General features: G+C 40.8%; 2 protein-coding genes across 4 annotated transcripts in view; one reads left to right on the plus strand and one right to left on the minus strand.

The window, feature by feature from the left end:
- Positions 1–13365, minus strand: part of LOC6548803 — a 67605-nt gene extending 54240 nt beyond the window's left edge. The window contains exons 1-2 of one of the 2 annotated variants that reach the window (XM_026979949.1): positions 12390–13236; positions 9193–9194 (exon numbers count right to left, since the gene is read on the minus strand). Coding sequence is in view for 1 of the 2 variants with exons in the window: in XM_001974047.3 (XP_001974083.2) it covers positions 13144–13229 (86 nt within the window). In the remaining variant the exon portion in view is untranslated. Of the gene's footprint in view, positions 1–9192; positions 9195–12389 lie in introns of both variants that reach the window. The other variant, XM_001974047.3, reaches the window with a different exon arrangement.
- Positions 13366–14281: 916 nt separating this feature from the next.
- Positions 14282–18653, plus strand: LOC6548802 (integrin beta-nu). 2 transcript variants are annotated; one of them, XM_001974046.3, is made up of 6 exons: positions 14282–14623; positions 14680–14756; positions 14881–15067; positions 16391–17141; positions 17216–17411; positions 17470–18653. In XM_001974046.3, the coding sequence occupies exons 1-6, from the start codon at positions 14536–14538 to the stop codon at positions 18568–18570; spliced, it is 2400 nt and encodes a 799-aa protein (XP_001974082.1). In that variant the 5' UTR covers positions 14282–14535; the 3' UTR covers positions 18571–18653. The 2 variants fall into 2 exon arrangements, with proteins under 2 accessions (XP_001974082.1, XP_026835917.1); XM_026980116.1 differs by having other exon boundaries at positions 14556–14756.
- Positions 18654–18668: the final 15 nt, after the last annotated feature.

Raw genomic sequence — 18668 nt, forward strand, 5'->3', positions numbered from 1 at the left:
AGGAACTGGATTCTGGGATTCTGGGATTCTGGACCTGGACTCCGATGTCTGGGATTCGGTTTCCTGTTTGTCTCTCTGCGAGAGAAATATTATTCGGAGAAAACGACGAGAGGAGGTTGAACAAAAAGATAAAAACATTAATTATTATTAATTGCTTTTTCTTTCTCTTCCTCTCTCGTTGCGCATTCTGTGTATTCTTAATAATATTTTTTCCCGTGCTTTTATTGTATTTAATGCCGTTTTGGCCTTTGTTTCATCTTGTTTTATGTGAGCGCATTTTCTCTCATTTGGACCCTTTTTCCCCAATATCCTTTTGGCCACAATGTCTCCGTGTCCCTTTTATTATTCCTCGCGTTTTTCTTCTGTGTGTGCGATTTAAGCCCTTGAAGGCAATCTTTGGGTCGAGATTAAACCTGTTCTTTATTTAAGTTTTTCGGCTGGTAATAAAAACTGAATCAGTTGGTTGTGTGTCGGAAGCTAATCGGAATGACAACATTCTAATTTGAAAGATTTACAAATTCATGTTTTTATTTTGCTGTTTGGGCTTGCATTCCTTTCACTTGATTTTTGCGTGGGCAGCAACTTGGTTGTCAAATTGCTGGGTTTTATTTAAGCCCGGAGCTTCAGGGCTTACGCCTTAAAATTGCAAATTTATAAACGATTAAAGATAAGCATATTGAAAAGATATGCTGGACGAACAACCATCAGCTATTAAAAATAAATGTGTCATATATTACCATTTATCATGATATTGGTCTGAAAATTTGTATGTTTAAGTACGTGTGATATGGTTTATTCCCAATAGTCTGGGATTAGACTTTCTTGATAAACTCTTTCACATCCTTTTAGACCCGATTATGCAGTCTTGCCACAAAAGTTTCCCTGTTAGGAGGCGATGAACCGAACGGCCAACCGAATATTGCCAAGTTTATCGATCAGCTCGGAAACTAAATAAAATAAACTGCAACAATTTGCAAAAAGCCAAAAGTGGCAGCTCGTTGGCTCCCAGGACATTGCTACTGGTCCTGGCCACTGGGAACATTCCCAGCATGCCTGTCGACACTTTCGCTTTAATTAAAAACTTACAAAAAACCTCCTGGCACACACACAGTGTCCATAAAATTTGCCAAGCAGAAGTTGAAGATGCCCCACGAAGAAAAAGGAGCAGGAGTTAAAAATTCGCATAAAGTGCAGCTAAAGCAAATCTAGTTAAACCCACAGCGAATGCAAAATAAAGAAGAAAAACTCGGCTATTCAAATAAAATAAGAGGAACAAAATAGATTGACAGGAAAAATAGTTACCTATAAAAAGTGTAGGATGAAAAAATTAGCAGTGTGATCCAAAGACATGTGGATTGAATTTAATTACACATTTTTTAAAAATACATTTATTATGTATTATTACATATACTATATGGCATACACTTTCCCATGCGACCAAGTCCCACTCAACACTTTGATCATATCCAAGGGCTAAGAAGGGTATCCGAATGAACAGAAAGTTTCCGCAGTAAACTTTATTATTATTCGTATATTTATATTTCTTTGGACTAAACCAGAGGCAGAACCGAAACCAGAACGAGAACGAGAGCTCGAAGCCACAAACGACAGTGCATAAAATATATTTTTGCTTTTTACTGAAAATTTCCATGCATGTTTCATGTACATATATTCCTCTGAACGCCCCTCAACCTCAAAGTTGTATCTGGTGTATAAATTTGCGTATGCATTTTTTGGATGATGAGGTTGGGAGGGTGGACTTTTTTTGGGTTCTGGGGGATTGAAAGCGATTGTCTGCTTGTTTATGCTAAAGCAAAGAGAACCAGGCAACTCGGCGAGGATCTGAAAAACGCAAACAAAGCCTTTTTGTCGGGGCCATATGCTGGATTGCGTTTCCTTTCAAAGTATTCCTTTTTGCTTTTGGATCTAAAAAATGTTTAGACAAATTAAAAATAGTAAGAGTAAAGGTTCTATGGTCGGAGGAGAATTTATTTTCCGCGTTGGTAACGCGCATTTGGGTCAAGGTGTTTGTTTTCCGTTTTTATTATTCTTATTGTTGCTTGTTGTTGTCGACTTGTTTTTCTTTATTATGAAAATGCAGCAACGACAACAAGGGATTGTTTTCCTTGTTATTATTTTTGTTGTTGGCGCTGTCATTATGAAAGCGAAATGCAGGACAACGGCAAAAAGGAATAAACACCCACGCCGCCCACATGTGCATAAAATATGTGCTTGATTAAAGTGTTCGTGGCGTGTTAGCCATGCCAAAACGCTAACAAAAAAAGTTAAATAAGTTTCCAACTATAAACTATTTCCAAGTGAAGCTACAATTTATATCGACACACTGAAACTGCAGCTCTTCATGTAAAACGTAAAACCGTAAATCGTTCTCAATTCCCGTGTGAATTAGCAATGGAATCGATCAAAGTGGTATAAAATACACTTGTAAATGCGAACGTATACAAAATTAGTGATTAAACACTTGCCGGGTTTGTTTGCCGTGCAAGGAAACGTCCTTTCGAAGGCGTTTGAACGCGTATGTGATGTTGGGGCGCCAGTGCTCCTGCGAATCACGAGTCACGAAATAATCAATAAAAATAAAATATATCACACGGCGTTCCCATTGCCGCCAGCCGGTAACGGTTAGCTTTACCTTTACCCTTACCATTACCGCTACCGCTAGCGTTACCGTTACCGCTTCCCCAAATGCCCGTTACAGCGACGTACCCGGTTCCTTGTTTTCGGCTTGGCTCAGTACGCTGCTCATTTCGTGTTCACATGCCATTATACCGAAAAATAATATTCTTCTTATACATATACACTTGTACATTGTACTGTTCTACCTTTCGCCAGTTCTTGCCGCTTGGTGTAATTTTTTCTGTTCTTTCCTTTTGCCACCAGCGCGAAGCAGGAGGAAGAAGCAGCAGCACGCACGCGCAGGGGTGACTAGAAAGGGCGCCGGGGAGGGGGGCAGAGGTCGGGGGTTATGGCACCCCTAGTTGGCTTGGCTGATTTTCATGCCTGTGTCATGTTATTGGGCAAATTGTACAATGTTAAAACCAGCCACAGTAAAATTTCGCTGGCAACGAAATCGCCAGCGGAGGGGTTATGGAGGGGCTATGAAAATTGGAGAGTAGGGGTCGCCTATAAGCGACATATCAGGGTGAAATTCCTTTAAAATCCGGGCCGATAACTCCGCAAACACGGACAGTTGTTGCTCGCGGAAAACGGCGATGACAACCACCATCGAAAAGGGAATTTTGAAAACAACTCCTATGGGTGGGGAAAATATGGAAAATGGGGTGGGAGAGCACGGCCATAACATATTTAAAATTCAATCGATTTATGGGGCGGAAAACTTCAAAGTGATTGTTAAGGAACTTCCGAACTATCAAAAAAGTCAATCTAAAATGGAAACAATTGAGGATTGTGGTTTGAATGCTGAAGGGTTCATTGATGAAGAAATCAAAGACCTATTAAACTTCACGGAGCTTGATAGGTAGAAGGTTTTCATGTGTATAGAACTGTCGCTGACTAGAATTTCTTAGTTGGGAAATTATTGCAGATTGTTCCTGTTTTGTACATGCACTTCCAAATTATATGCTCCCCCATTGGCTTCCCAAAGATATTGCTTTATGTTTCGAAAAGGATCATGTTTTCCATCCCATCCCCTGTGCATCTGCACTCCGAAAACTACAGTTTCCCGCTGGCTAATTTTACTGGCAATCGATCTGTTTTTAATGCCCTTCGGCCTGCAGTTTCCCACATGTCATTGTTCGTTGCCACTTCACTTCATTCATGCGGATCCGCACTGAACGGCAATCTTTTTGGCCTGCAGTGGGAAGACAGAGGAGAGCATTTTTGGGTTTTTCCATATTTATGCCCATTGCAGCAAAATGTCCTTTGTACTGTCGTCCCGACAGCGTTGATTTCGTTGCTCAGTTTCTGTTTAACATGCCTCCACTTTCGCACTCCTTTTCTCGCTTCCCTCATCGATTATGCCCAGCCAGAAAAGGCAGGGAACATCCTCCAGCCACATTTATATTTAAGTATATATCTGGAGGAGGATTCGTGTGAAATTTTGTATGCGGCCTTTGTGTTTGAGTGTTGCGCACACTTGAGTGCACAATGGGCAAACCTTTTCGCACGCCACACACATTCTCACGCACACGCTCGCAGGCACAAGGATACAGGGGATCCAGGGGATGCAGGAAGAGGGCAGCAGGCAGCAGGCAGCCCGCAGAGGAAGTTGTCTTCTGCACTAAGTAACTGTTTTAGTTTCAACCGAGGACTGTGTTAATTGCAATTATGCTATGACTGTCTGTGTTCCCGTTCTCCTCGAACGGGTTCCCACCCCCCTCGCATCCTTTTCCCAGCATATCCTTGCGAATGGCACATCCCGGCAATTGCATTGATGGCAGAAATCTGCTGCTGCCACTCCTCCTACCCGTCCTCCAACTCCCCAAGCGTGGCAAGATTATTGTGACACAATTTTATGCATTGCGCCCCTCAGCTGTGTGCGTGGTCTTGTGGGTGGATGGGCGTTGTAACTACAGTGATTCCACGTTGCATAAATCTGTGATTCGATATCCTGCAGCCGATGCTACACACTTAGCTGCTACCAATGCAGTTTTGTGCCTAATTAAAGGCGTCAGCCGCCCAATCCTCTGATATTCTGGCCGGGCTACTCAGAGTCTCTTTTGCCATCGACATGTGGCTCAGCAGGCATCAACACTGTGTTGAAAACATATGTACATCGCTCAATAATTAAGTTTGCCGAAGATGCAGCAAGAAATTTGACACTTTTTGTACGACAAACGATTCAATAACATACAATAATTATGGCGTTATAAATGTAATGAACATACATGTTCTTCCAAAGTTTTTGTTGCATCACAAATTAGGCCTTTTGTGGATATGGAATAAACATCAAATTGGATTTCAAGATATTGGCGTTTGCAGTGTAGTAACTGGCATCCTGTGCCATTGCACAAACACACACAAACATGAGCTTGTGTGTAAGAGTGGGTGGTTGCGTGGCTCGTGGAGTTATGGCACATGCCACACACCGCCCTACCACATGCCGCATGCTTCGGCAGCGCCACGTTCCGTTCCATTATGCCACTCTCGACGGCAACTAGTTATGCGGCGGATGTGTCTGTGGGCGTGGCATGTGAGTGGAGATTGGAGAAGGGAAGCAGGAGGCAGGAGGTGAACAGCCCAACAATCAGCCGCCTTGGAAGGCCGAGAAAAACCACTAAGACTATTATAGGAAGGTCTCAACTTCAAAAATACCTATTGTTCAGCCTGCCTCAGGAAAGATTTCGCTCGCTTTCAGGGGTAACGTTTGGAAAACGATTCCCTTATGAAAGCTTCCTTTTCGTTTTATTTCCAAATAGTTTCAAATAGTCAAATGCATATGTCTGTTTCAGCAATATCGTGCTCATCGGTTGAATACTGCCGTACTTACTTGACTAAGGGGTACAAAAGCGAAAAGGAAAAGGAGAAGTACCCGCGTGTCCTGGCTCCACTCTGCTCCCCTTCACTGATTTTCTTTCGTTGTGAGTCTGCATTTAAGTGCTACCAAAATTGCCTTTTTAAAGGATTTCCACACGCACACATGTCCTCAATGCCTGGGTGTCTTTTACGCTTGTCAACGTCCTCGACATCGTTGTCGATTTTTGTGCCATTTCTTCTGCCTTTCCAATTGATGCATCTATCTTAGGGCATTTCCCTTTGCCACTCCCCTGCAATTTTCGTCGCTCCTTTTCTTTTCTTTTCGATTTCCTTTCCGTTTTTCTGTGGCACTTTGCCAGGCTACGCATTTTCAAACTCAATTCGTGTGATAAACTAGAATAAAACTGCTCGTAATTCCATTTTGTATTCTTTTAGGTATGGTTGTTTTTGAGTCGGCCTTTCTCCCACATGCATTTCACTTTTATTAGAGCCCTCTCGCCATGCAGATAAATTTTTTTCAGCAAATTGCATTTTCTATGTCAAAGGCGCTTAATTTAGTTTTCCTTTGCCTTTTTTCTGCTGCAACTTTTAGTTTTACTCCGTTGAAGCGTTTGTCTTGTGTTTTTGGCATGTAATTTGCCATGGGATTTCCCGAAAATTGCTTTTCTAGCCAGCGGTTGTCATTTTGATTTATTTTTTATCGAATAAAATGGTAAATGGTAGTTCTTTTCGTGTCTGGTCAATAATTAAAGCGCCAGCAATTAAATAATAATAACCAAATGGGGTAGAAGGCCGTAATGCAAATGATAAGTTCCTTTTAACACGATTTACTTTGCCCATTTCCACTTAATGCTCATAATTTCAGCAAGGAGAAAAACACTCGCCTCCTGACGAATGGAAAACCGCCTTTTCCCGCAATAATTAAAGCGCATTATAGACATACTGGCCCAAAAAACGAGCGAAAAAAATGAAAAAATACTGCAGTTGAATTAAGGCTAACAGAAACGAATAATGCGGATTATAATTTCGTAAAATACAGGCTAGCAACCCAGGAATTAATGTTGCGACCCCTAAGAAAGCCCCAAAGAAGTTAAAATTGGTTTGATCTCCTTGGAAAATTCTGGTGCTGAAGTTGGGGTAAACAAAGGCACCAAATGTGGCACGTAAACATAAATGAATCCAGGCTAAGGCCAGTTGAGAGAAATACGAGTAAACAATGAGGTTGTTGTTCTACGAAACTCCAAGAAAATTAACCTCCACAAAGGTTTCAATTGCTTTCAAGAGTAAACAAGAGGAGTCGAAAACAATTGGGAATGTGTCTTTGTAGGAGGGTAAATAGGCGAGCGAGTAGTCTAACCCAGCGGAAAGTAGTTATCTCTTAAACTAATTTTTTATATAAAACTTGTAGCATTCGCCAAGAAAAATCAGCCTTAAAGCAATATAGTTTTGATCGGTTTCTACTTTCCTATAAAAAGCAATTCTAATGTACTTTTAAAGGGGAAAACTAAGAAACTAATTATTAATAATTGGGCAAAGAACAATTATACCCTAAATTAAATTAGGATTTACACATCATTTAAGTATTTATATTTATTGAGTTAATGCTTTGAGTAGGAAACGGTTTAGATAATTGCCGAAATTCAAGTGATATGCTTTACTTTAATAAATACTTACTTTAATAAATATTTTTTGGACAACCCTTTACAATCCAATTTGGCTAATATTTTAGAGGGACCAAAAGAATTCGTATGTACCCTTGAAGTAATGAAAGACCCTGGCAGCTTCTTCACATAATTTTATAAAATTAACCCAACACTTTCCCCAGCACGGCTCAACTTCTTTGGCCATTTGTAAACATATTCCGGCTTAAAAGTTTTTTGCCACCAGCAGTGGCGGCGCTTGTTTGGTTTATGTTTGCCATGTAAACAAATAAACAAATGAACAACAAACAGCGCACACACACCGAGGGAAAACACAAATATAGTAAGACGAGGCCGACGGGATGTGGTTAGTAGAACCCGACAAGTGCATTTGCATTTGCCTTTCAGCTGCGGCAAAATTAAAGTTGAAGCCGAGAGAGCCGTTTAAGATGCAATTAAATCCCTTGACCCCACTCGGCTCATTAGGCATGACTCGAAATTCCAAACTAATTGCACAAGCGGGGCACTGAAGACTGCAAAACGTGGGAAATGGAGACGCATTGGGTTGCAGATGATATTGCAATCATGACGAACCCGAGAACCCAAAACCGAACCCCAAGCTCAAAACAAACCCACAAACGAATCGAAATGGAAATATAAAAGGCAAATGAAAAACGGTTCCAAGGTGTGGTCTTCGAAGTTCAAATTGCAAACCAAAAGATTGCAAAAGCCCAGCAAATGCACGGCCAATTGAATCATCGCCAAGTCTTCAATGCAAAACTTCGCTTTTCAGTTCATTTAAATGCTAAGCATGCGATGCTCACTTTAGAAAACTTTAAGCGACAAAACCGCAGTCAGCCGACCGAACTTTATCTAGACCATTAAGTTTTACAAAGGAAAATATGTCAGCTAAGTGCTGTTTTTTTCGAAAGAGAGTAGGGGTATTCGGGGGCTGGAGAACGGGCAACTTCTAACATCAAACCGACGAACCGCGAGATGATGACTCAGCCAAAGTCAACAAGCGAACTTAGCAGCAATAAAACACGGCCTCAAAAGACACTTACAGCTCAAACAGGCCTGGTTGCCACAGACAGCTTAAATATGTATCTATATCGCTCATACGCGCTTCGAAAATATTACACTGAGCTGCAGGGAACGAGTTTTGGGCAAACGAAGATTATCGACACAAAAGAAGCTGCTAAGTCTCCGGTTTTTTAAGAGTAACTGCTCCAACCACAAATTAAAATATAAGAATATTGGATTTCTTGATTGGTATGTTTCCAACGAAAGTAAAAACCCAATAGAGTTTTCCCAGTTCAATCCAAGCATGTGGGTAAAATACCCAATTATCCCCTTGCTGCGAAGTGTAAAGAAATGATGTCTTTGCGGCTGGAATGAATTTCTTGTAGTTCTAATTTTCCCGGGTCATGCGTCGAGGTTAATGAGTCACATCATCATTATTATCTCAACACTGCGGCAACCAAGAAAAGTTGAAGAGTAGGGATAAAGGGACCTCATCACAATTAAAGCGAAGGCCACACATTAAAATATAATTTCGGAGACAATGCTGGCAATGCCGCCTTTGTTTTGAAACTTAGATGCAATTAAATGTAAATAAATTCACAATTTAGTCGTATGTTCTTTTCGACTGCTTTTCGGGGTTTTTCGCCTCCGTTTGTCTGCTTATTTTTCTTTTTGCCCCTCATTTAGTTGGGTTTGTTGTCGGTTTGGTGACCCGATTTCCGCAATTTAATGACTTTTGTTTGACCAGCGGATAATTGCTGGGAACAAAAAAGTGACCAAGAACAAGAGGAATTGCGGAACTTTCTTTTTCCTCATTTACTTTTTGCCAGGCCTCACTTAATTCTCTTTCAGCTTCGTGCGTCTTTTGTTTGCTTTAGTTTTTCCTCTCATTTGATTGTCATTCCTGCCACTGTCTTTTCCTTCATCTATTCAGCACTATATATATATCTATTCTATATATCCATCTTTGGTCATTTTTGTGAGCTCCTAACGTGCCGTTCATAAAACTAAGCAAAGGCGCACATTTATTGACTTTTTGTGGCATTTGTGGATTTTAGATTTGTGGTATTACATCTATCTATCTCTCTTCAGCCGCGTATATTTGACTTTGTCTGACCTGCTACGGAAATGAGCCCTGGTTGTTTTTTCTCGGGTTTAAGGTTCAAGGTTGGCCTCCCACTCCCTAATTTCTTTTTTCCGTTGCCATTGATATCTTTGTTACACACCCGAGCTCGCACACACATTTCAGGATAAGACAGCCATAGAAGCCAATTTGCTAGAAAGGGACGGGCCGCAGTGAAAGAGATGGGTGGGCGAGAAAGGAAGAGGGGAAGGAAAAACTAAGAGTTTAGCTGCAATTTGGCTGGAGAGACATTAAGAAGCGGAAGTTGATAAGAAAGGCAAGCAAAATGTTATTTATAGATAACCAAAGCTATTCGAGGGAAACACATACACAAAAAATGGGAAATCTGGGAGAGCTAATCGGAAAGAAAAATAAAGGCAATCAAAGTGTTGGCTCAAGTGGATAGGAACGTATTGCATTTTATTGTAATTTGTGGTACCTAGATACAAAGCATCATTACTTTAGACCTTGACTGTGTTAGTCAACCTAAACTTCACTTTTTACATTTTACATTTGGGATGCGCTCTTAATTTGCATCCCTGCACTTCTTAGTTAAAGGCTATGAACCATTCCTGGAAATACACTTCAAATTTCATATTTTATTGTTTTCGTTTTATTGTTTTCAACTCGAGCTGATTCATCCAACCGAAGTCCAGTGCTTAGGTCTCAAGAAATGCGCTCTGGAGGGGAGAAAAAATAAAACAACTCAACCCAAAGACCTTAAGCCGAAGAACATTAGGCATAAGCTCCCAGACAGACAGAAAGAATTTCGTATGCCTGAATTATAATTCAATTTATGACCCCGTCCAAATGGCTTAAACTACTTCCCAAATCCTTTATCAGCGGCCACTTCAATATGCAAGACCTGAGCTGCATGCTTTATCCTCCGAAAGCGATTTCCCGGCCGAAACCCTCGTCAAAAACCTGATAGATTTCAGTCAGCGGTAAAAAGACCAAGGGAATCCCGCCGGAAGCACCTACCCAAGCCAAGCAACCTCCATATCCCGCTCTGTCATTAGCATACAAATGTGTCAGAACAAACAACCAAATAACCGAAAGGAACTGAAATGTTAAAAGTCCGAAAGAAACGAAAAGAACCGTCCGAAGAATTACAAATTGGGAGTGGGCAGCGTGATTTCTTGACTAATTTTTATGACACTTTTCACTTTATGAGGTGGCCCCGGCTAATTTCAAAGTCCTCTTTCTTTTTATCCCCAACTTTATTTACCTTAGGCTCTTATTGAACGAAGGAACGACGAATAAACCATATGCATGTACCCTGGGGCAGTAAAGATTTTTATCGCTCGAGGATGTGTCATAAAATTCCCTAGCTCTCGAGACTATTAAAAACAATAAATGTCAAAACGAAACGGATTTTCCAGTATGCGTGTAGCTAGAGGGCCATTCCCCAGGGAAAACTGGCCAGGGCATCGGAAAAATAATGGGTCCACTGTAGGGTAAGGGGTTGCAAAAGAATCCACACTGCGGTGTCTATGGCCTATAGAAGCCAGAGTGCATAAATATAATATATATAATATATTATAGATACTTGTTGTGTGGCGACACTTCTAAAGATTCTCTTCAGTACTTACACATACGTATGTACATAATTTCGAACTTCCAATTTTTAAAAATATATAAAATATTTGAGAGGATCAATCCGATTCGTGCCTCTTAGGCCTCCAACATAATAATATGATTTTATCTTTATAATTTTATAAATGCCTCTTTTATTTCATTCGCCACGTTAGACATTAATAATCCATTTAGCTGCAACTACTAATCTTCTCTTGGCCCAACTGCCTGCCCTAATTCCTCCTCATTTGGAACAGCCTCCAAATGTGAATTTTTCCTCTGTTTTTATGGTTCCCGCTTTGTCCTCGTGTCATGCGGCAGGACATTAGGCAGGCAAATCACGTAAATTATGACCGGGCCACTATAATTTCTTATCGCCGGGACATGATTTCAAATGATAGACTGCGGAAAAGACTGGAATGAAGGCATCGCAGCGCCCTCGGGCAAAGATTTTAGTAGGCGCGACAAGTTTTTTTTGCATATGAAATTGTACATATGCATACATATGTATGTATGTATGTATATCTCGGAGGAGTAGGAGGCTTTGGAAGGTGGACTGCAATTGGCAACTGGCGCAACGCATAAATTGAGAATTTTTATCTAATCCGCGGCATCTGCGAGGCGCGTACATTAACTGGCACCAGTCTGTCCCGTCCTGTCCCGTCCTGTCCTGTCCTGTCCAATCCCGTCTGGTCTTGTGCGCTCTGGACGGGGGTCTCTTGGTCCGCTTTCGGTTCGGATTGAAATCGCTCCGAGACTCTGGGACTGGCCAAAAAGCAGCGCCTGCGACTACGACGACAATCGACAGGCAATAAATCACCCAAAGTTGCCAAAGAAATTTATGCGCAGCAGATTAGGATCGCGAAAAGCGTCATTAGAATAAATTTTCATTGGAAAATGAGCGCCCGGCTAAGTGAAGCGAACGAATTGATTAGAAACAACTCTATTCAAGTTGCAATAATTATGGATACTATTTGGAAATTGAAAATTCTGCAATAATTTATACTATAAATATATTATTATATTTATACATATTTCAAAAGATGGCGTAATATGTACATGTATGTAAATACATATGTAGCTACAGTGCCGGAAAAGTCTACAAACGACGTTTTTTTTTAATTTAAACAGTCCCTAATCTTTAATAGAAAATTATCAAGGTAAGTAAAAGAGATTTAAATGAAAAAACCTAAAATCCCCTATTGCTATATATTTAACTAATAGAGTTTTCAACAGATAACTGATAAACACCACAGACAAAAGTATACAAACGATATGATGTAACGATGTAATTTGCTCTTGCGGGAGAAATATGGACAATATATTAGATAATTTTAGATAGTCTTTTGTCAATGGTCAAATATGACCTGTCATGAGCTAGTCCTTCAAAGAGGATATAAATCCCAAGGCACACAGCTTGTGCCTTATTCTTTTTCCACATTGTTTTATACTTTTTAGAGTGGGTCTGCATAGTAATTGGTCTTACTAACATAAGAATATAACATTCTGTTCGCTACATTAAATATTACGATAGATAAATAAACCATAGAGAATTTGAAGTTTAAACTTACCTTTTCTCGCCTTCTTCTGTCCGTCTGCTGCATCCTCTTCCTGTCTTCTCCTTGTTCTTGTTCTTCTGAAGTCCTGTTCCTTATCTCTCAGGACATTAATGATTAATCCCAGCGTCGTCTGCTCTCCCTTATCGCTTTTTGTTGTTTTTATAGGTGTTGTTGTTGCTGTGCGTGTGCCGTTATTGGCGGTATAATCCAATAATCCAACACGAAACAGCGTGTGCAGTGGGAATTGTAAAAACTAGAGACACAGCCACACACACAAGCACACGCAGACTCAACCGCCCACACACACACACATACACACATACAGTTTTGCCGCTTTGCTTAGTAAATTAATCTTTTCACTTTTCTCTGGCATGGAAAACGAAAATGGACAATTTTCTTATTCAATTTCGGTTTTTATTTTCTTTGCTTGGTTTTCCTGCTTTCCTTTCTTAGTTTTCCAATCACAAAAACACCGTGGAGCAAAGGCAAAAGCAAAGGCAATAACATATAAAACACAAAACAAAAGCAAATGCACGACGCGTACAACAACAGCAACAACAAAGCGCCACCGTAGTACACAAAAAATTCCTTTTTCGCTGCGCGTCGTCTCCTTGCATATATATGTATGTATGTATATATATTTTTATATTCCACAGAGCAATTCTATTTTGCTTTCTTTTTTTAATGACTTTTTCACCTTTAGACTTTTTTGCCGCACTTTGATTTGACTGCATACTTTACAACTCCATCTCTATCGCACACTCACCGTTTAATTGGGAAAAACACACACGATCTCGTCAATTGGTCGCGTATTTGTCGCCGCTCATTTGGTAAACATTTGGAGTTTTTCATCCGATTTTCCGCTATAAACACAAAAAATGCGAAACTCCGCGCTCCGCTCCAAAGTTAAACCGTTCCGATGGAAAATCGTCCGCTGCACAACCCCGCGAACTGAAAATTTTTCGCCGACTGGCCGTTTGTCTTGGGATTTAGTATTTTATTGCGTCTTTTTACCCACGATTTTGGTCACATTGCTGCGCTTCCTTCTCTTTTGCTCTTTGCGTTCTCCCAAAGGGAGTGAAGAAGACAACAACGTTTTGGTATAATTGTTGTACTCGTCGTGGGGGTGGGCAGATGCTAGTAGGACCGTGGCTCGCCCTAAGCAATATACCGTCCGGAGAGAGTAAGAGAGCATTCATTTAAAACCAGTTTTTCACAATTTGAGCTGGGTAGTGTGACCAGTCAGCACCTAATCAATTCGTTATTCGGGCTTTTAAATTAAAGTGATAAGTATTATATATCATGTTTAAAATCATAAAAGCTGCTTAAATCATGTACAGAGTTTCAGAATGCCGTTATCAACGAAAGTCCACTCCATTTGGGGTTTTAAAATCTTGTATTCTAATAAAATTTATACTTGGTGAAGAATTACAATTAATGAAACAGTAAACTTTTTCTTCAACTTTTAATTTAATTAATTTAGTTTTGTATAAATGTATCTTTTGGTTCAATTTTTTATTTAAGTTTAGGATAAGAGAGTTTAAATGAATTCGATTTGGCTTATGTTAGTATTTTCGCTCCCTTACCATATCTGTTAGCTACAAAACTTACGGCTCCACATATTTAAAGTACACTTATATATTTCAAATTTAATCATTGTCGATTAATTATATTTACTGGGATGGAGTGTTAGGGACAGTTACTTTTGAATATATTACACGACTTTTTTATTGTTTCCGTTTAAATGAATAAATTTAAATAAATAAATAAATGTTTACCCTCCAAACACAAATATTTCATATATAGATAATTTTATAAAAATAACAATAAACTTATTTTATTTAATCAAATGTAGAGTGATTAGAACATCAAAATAAAGTGATTTGTTTTCATTTAGTGTCACATATTACTTCCATTCCTTCTCTTAAGAGTGCCATTTATTCTAATCAAAATATTTTCCCAATAACTTCTCACATTTTTTTATCACGCTCCCTCGATAAGATAATACTTATTAAAAAAGTCAAAGAGCGAAGCAAATGAACGCTTTTCGTACTGAACAAATATTAGTTACGCTGGACTTCTAAGGCCGAACGGTCGCTCCCTCGGCAAAACAAAATATTAGAACAGCGATCGGAAAATTGCACATGTTGTTATAAAAATGACGTCACTGCGCGAAAAGGCGTTCTTGTGGATATGTTTGTTTTTTCTAGTGGGAAGGATCTCCAACTCGGATGCAGACTCAATTGGTTTGTTAGCCGGATAGCTTTACCGTTACTTTGTTATCGCCATCTCCCTCACGCAGACGATCAGTGCATGCACGCGGACAGCTGCGAAAGATGTTTATCCGCTCACATGGAATGCGCTTGGTGCACGGACAAGGTGAGTGGGAACGAGATGACTGTAGTAACAAAAACAGAGCCTTGCTTGCATTAAAATATATGCGAAAATATGGCGGCACTGTTCTCATCCTTGCGATCAATCATTTCACTTGTTTGCCTTCTAGAAATACAAAGATGCATATCGCTGTCTCTCTCGCCGGCTACTACTTACCAATAACTGCAGTGAGACGTATATATATGAGAACCAGCCGGTCCTCGATGTCCTTCAGGATAAGCCCCTAAAGGACTACGAAACCAGGGATCAGGCTGTTCAAGTGACACCCCAGCGGGCATATCTTAGATTGGTCAAGGGTGAGTATTTGGATTATTCATTTATTTGGCTTTCTTATCTTATCAAATGTGTGTCACCATGTGGCTAAGCCTCTCTCTTTCCCTCTAACACGTTATTTTCCTCTATCAAGTGTGTCACCATTCCATTTCTCTCCCCCTACTTCGTATTTGCTTTGCCGATTTGTTCCACATCATGTTTTAAGCATTTTGTTTTGTGTCCGCGCTTTGCTTATCAGTAGTTTGTGGTTGTCACATCTTGCTATTGTTGTACTATTTGGCGTGGGAATTCCTTTCTATCCCTCTCTTTCTTCCCCCCTCCTTGTCGCTTACTGTGCATAGTTCAGTGAACCCACTTTATAAGTATTGTGATACCTAAATCGAATACAATTTATTCGTTCCTGTGTTGATATAAACGGGCAAAAATGAATCATGAGAGAGGGATTTTAATAAATGGATCAGGTTTTCTCGAGCACTAAATAATATGGCAATGGGTGAAGCACGATCAATTGGAAAAAACACATTTAAGAGCTTCAATCCGGAAATACTCAACTGTCTTTTTCTTTCCATTCCATCGAATTTACACATTCAATATTTATAAATTACTAACTTTTAAGTTTAATCAGATCACATCATAATTACAACACAATTTATCATTATATTATAATATTTGCCGTTTTTAGCCCTTTTTTTGATAAGTTATTTTAAGCGAATTGACTTAACTAGCTCTCTTTTCTCAGTCTCAATAATGAAGTTGCGTATATCTCAATTGATGTGGAGTGATGTCTGTCAATAATTTTGTTTCTCCAAGAGCTTATTAACCAATTTAATAACCATTAGCATCGCTCGAGTAGAAATCTGGCTAGGTTAAGAGGCACTGGAAACCCAGTTATTAAGTACAAACAGTGGTATAGGAAGTCGGTTAATTGCACGCTTAAGGATTACAAGGAAGCCAAACATTTATCCTGGGTGTGAACTGGCTCAAGTGGTAATCAATGGTTGCAAGCACTAGGGGAGTGCACAGAGCAAATTAGTCAGCACAAAAGATGTCTTAATATAATAATTCATTTATTTTTAATATTAGTAGAACTTTTCTTTCAAAGTCTAACCGAAACACAAATTCTGAGCTTAAAATGTAACTGCTTAGAATGCTGAATATTAAGTCTTAATATAAGGATGGACAATTTCTCTCACTGCAAGAATCCAATGAGTGCGTAGTATGCAGGAGACTGGCCTTAGTTTACGTAGACGTGTCAGCCCATAAAACAGCTCGTAAACAAGGTTGCTTTTTAGGTGCATTCGAGTAGTAAACCGATCTATTACCTTTCATTACTTTTTGTCCCGCAGAAAACACGCAAAGAATCAAGCTGAGCTACAGAGCTGCACGCAACAATCCACTCGATTTGTACGTTTTGATGGATCTAACCTGGACAATGAGGGACGACAAGGAAACGCTGGAGGAGTTGGGAGCCCAGCTCAGCCAGACGCTAAAAAACTTGACTGCAAACTACAGACTGGGCTTTGGTTCCTTCGCGGATAAGCCAACTGTACCCATGATTCTGCCACAGCATAGGGAAAATCCCTGTGCTGGGGAGCAGGCCAAGTGTGAACCAACCTACGGATACAGACATCAGCTATCACTAACCGATGATATCCCAGCATTTACCGCGGCCGTGGCAAATAGCAAGATCACGGGAAACTTGGATAACCTCGAAGGCGGCTTGGACGCTCTAATGCAGGTCATAGTGTGCACCAAGGAAATCGGCTGGAAGGAACAAGCGCGGAAGGTGGTGATCCTGGTAACCGATGGCTTTATGCATTTGGCGGGAGACGGGCTTCTAGCAGGCATCATCCAACGCAATGATAAGCAGTGTCACCTGAATAAAGCAGGGGAATACACGGGCTCCTTGGACTACGACTACCCCTCGCTGGAGGAAATCTATCGGGAGCTGCTTCGCCGAAAGATTAATGTGATCTTTGCTGTCACCCAGGAGGTGGTGAGCAGCTATATGGAACTCAGTGCCCTAATGAAGGAAATCAGCTATGTGGACATCCTGAGTGCTGATTCCTCCAACATATTGGAGCTAATCAAAAAGAGGTAAGACGGGTGTGGTCCATGGCTTTGCATAATGCTCTGCTTGGATTCTAGATCTCACTCTTTCTAACTTTCAGCTTTGCGAGTCTGATTAAACGCACTCAGTTCGCCGATAATAGCCCGGATTTTATTGACATGGTTTATTATACGGATTGCGGTGGTCAGTTTCCGAGCTTGCAAAAGCGGAATTACTGCAATAACGTCAGTCTGGGCAAGCAGATTGATTTCTACGTGGACGTCACCCTGAAGAAACATCCCGATAATCAGGTTTATGTAAGTGGCAGTCTACTACTAAAGTTCCTCGAACCACTTCATTCTCCTTCAATTTCAGACCCACAAAATCCGCGTGGAGGAAACATCCTTGAGCGAGTTCATGGACTTGGATGTGGAGCTTCAGCGTCCGTGTCCCTGCCAGGATACTCCGGATCCGAGGAAAGAGGAAGGCCGATCCCTGTGCGATAATAATGGCTATTTATACTGCGGAATGTGCAGTTGCGACGACGGGTGGACCGGGACCTACTGCAAATGTCCCACGGACGCCACAAATGTCACCAGCAATGAAGCTCTGCTCCAGAAATGCCGTCAAACGCTGTCGGATAAATCCACTTCCGAATTGGTTTGCTCCAATCACGGGGACTGTGACTGTGGCAAATGCCTGTGTGATCCTGGATACAAGGGTACTTTCTGCGAGTGTCGCGAGTGCCTGGACTGCGATGAAAAGTTGGCAGATTGTTCCTGCGGCCAGTGCGTTTGCAAGTACGGATGGTCCGGTACCAAATGCAACTGCGATGGGGCCACCGTTGCCTGTGTGGGACCCACGGGCGAAATATGCTCGGAAAGAGGCACCTGCGAGTGCGAGGAGTGCCAGTGTGAGAAGCCGTACTTGGGAAAATTCTGTGAAATCGATCCGGAAAAGGACAACAAGCTGTGTTTGTTCTATGAGCCCTGTGTTACCTGTCTGATCAAACAAAAACAGGGAATGGGCGCTTGCGAAAACCTAACGCATATATGTAGCAGCTTGGATAGACAAGAAACCTATTCGTACAACTTTGTCCACGAGTTGGATCCCGAGCAGAATCAATGCTTGGTGAGAATGGTGAACAAGCACGGCATCCAATGCGACAGCTTCTTCGCCTATCAGGTCATCGACCACTCAAACTTATTGATCATCCAAGCGGTTGATTGCGAGCCCACGGATAAAGTTGCCCTGTTGGGCTATATATCGGCATTTACTCTGCTGGTTGGACTTTTGACCATTTTGCTAGTTCTGTGGTACATTCGAGCCAAGGATGCCAGGGAATTTGCCAGGTTCGAGGAAGATCAGAAGAACAGTGTCCGACAGGAGAATCCCCTTTACAGGGATCCAGTGGGAAGATATGAAGTGCCCAAGGCGCTAAGTGTAAAGTATGATGAGAATCCTTTCGCAAGTTAACTTCAATCTTTGCTTAAAATTTAAGTTATACTGGTTGTGTTTCTTTTTGGTCATCATTTATTCAAGCTCATTTCATGAGAGTTGCGAGATGACGAAAA

Source organism: Drosophila erecta, unplaced genomic scaffold (assembly GCF_003286155.1).
Source record: "Drosophila erecta strain 14021-0224.00,06,07 unplaced genomic scaffold, DereRS2 tig00000092-arrow-pilon, whole genome shotgun sequence".
Lineage (NCBI taxonomy): Eukaryota > Metazoa > Arthropoda > Insecta > Diptera > Drosophilidae > Drosophila > Drosophila erecta.

Bases quoted from the DNA above. Each gene is read 5' to 3' on its own strand.
- LOC6548802 (XM_026980116.1), top strand. From the start codon at position 14,571: ATGTTTGTTTTTTCTAGTGGGAAGGATCTCCAACTCGGATGCAGACTC. The intron at 17,142-17,215 runs GTAAGACGGGTG...TCTAACTTTCAG, and splicing joins TTGGAGCTAATCAAAAAGAG to CTTTGCGAGTCTGATTAAAC. The intron at 17,412-17,469 runs GTAAGTGGCAGT...CTTCAATTTCAG, and splicing joins ATCCCGATAATCAGGTTTAT to ACCCACAAAATCCGCGTGGA.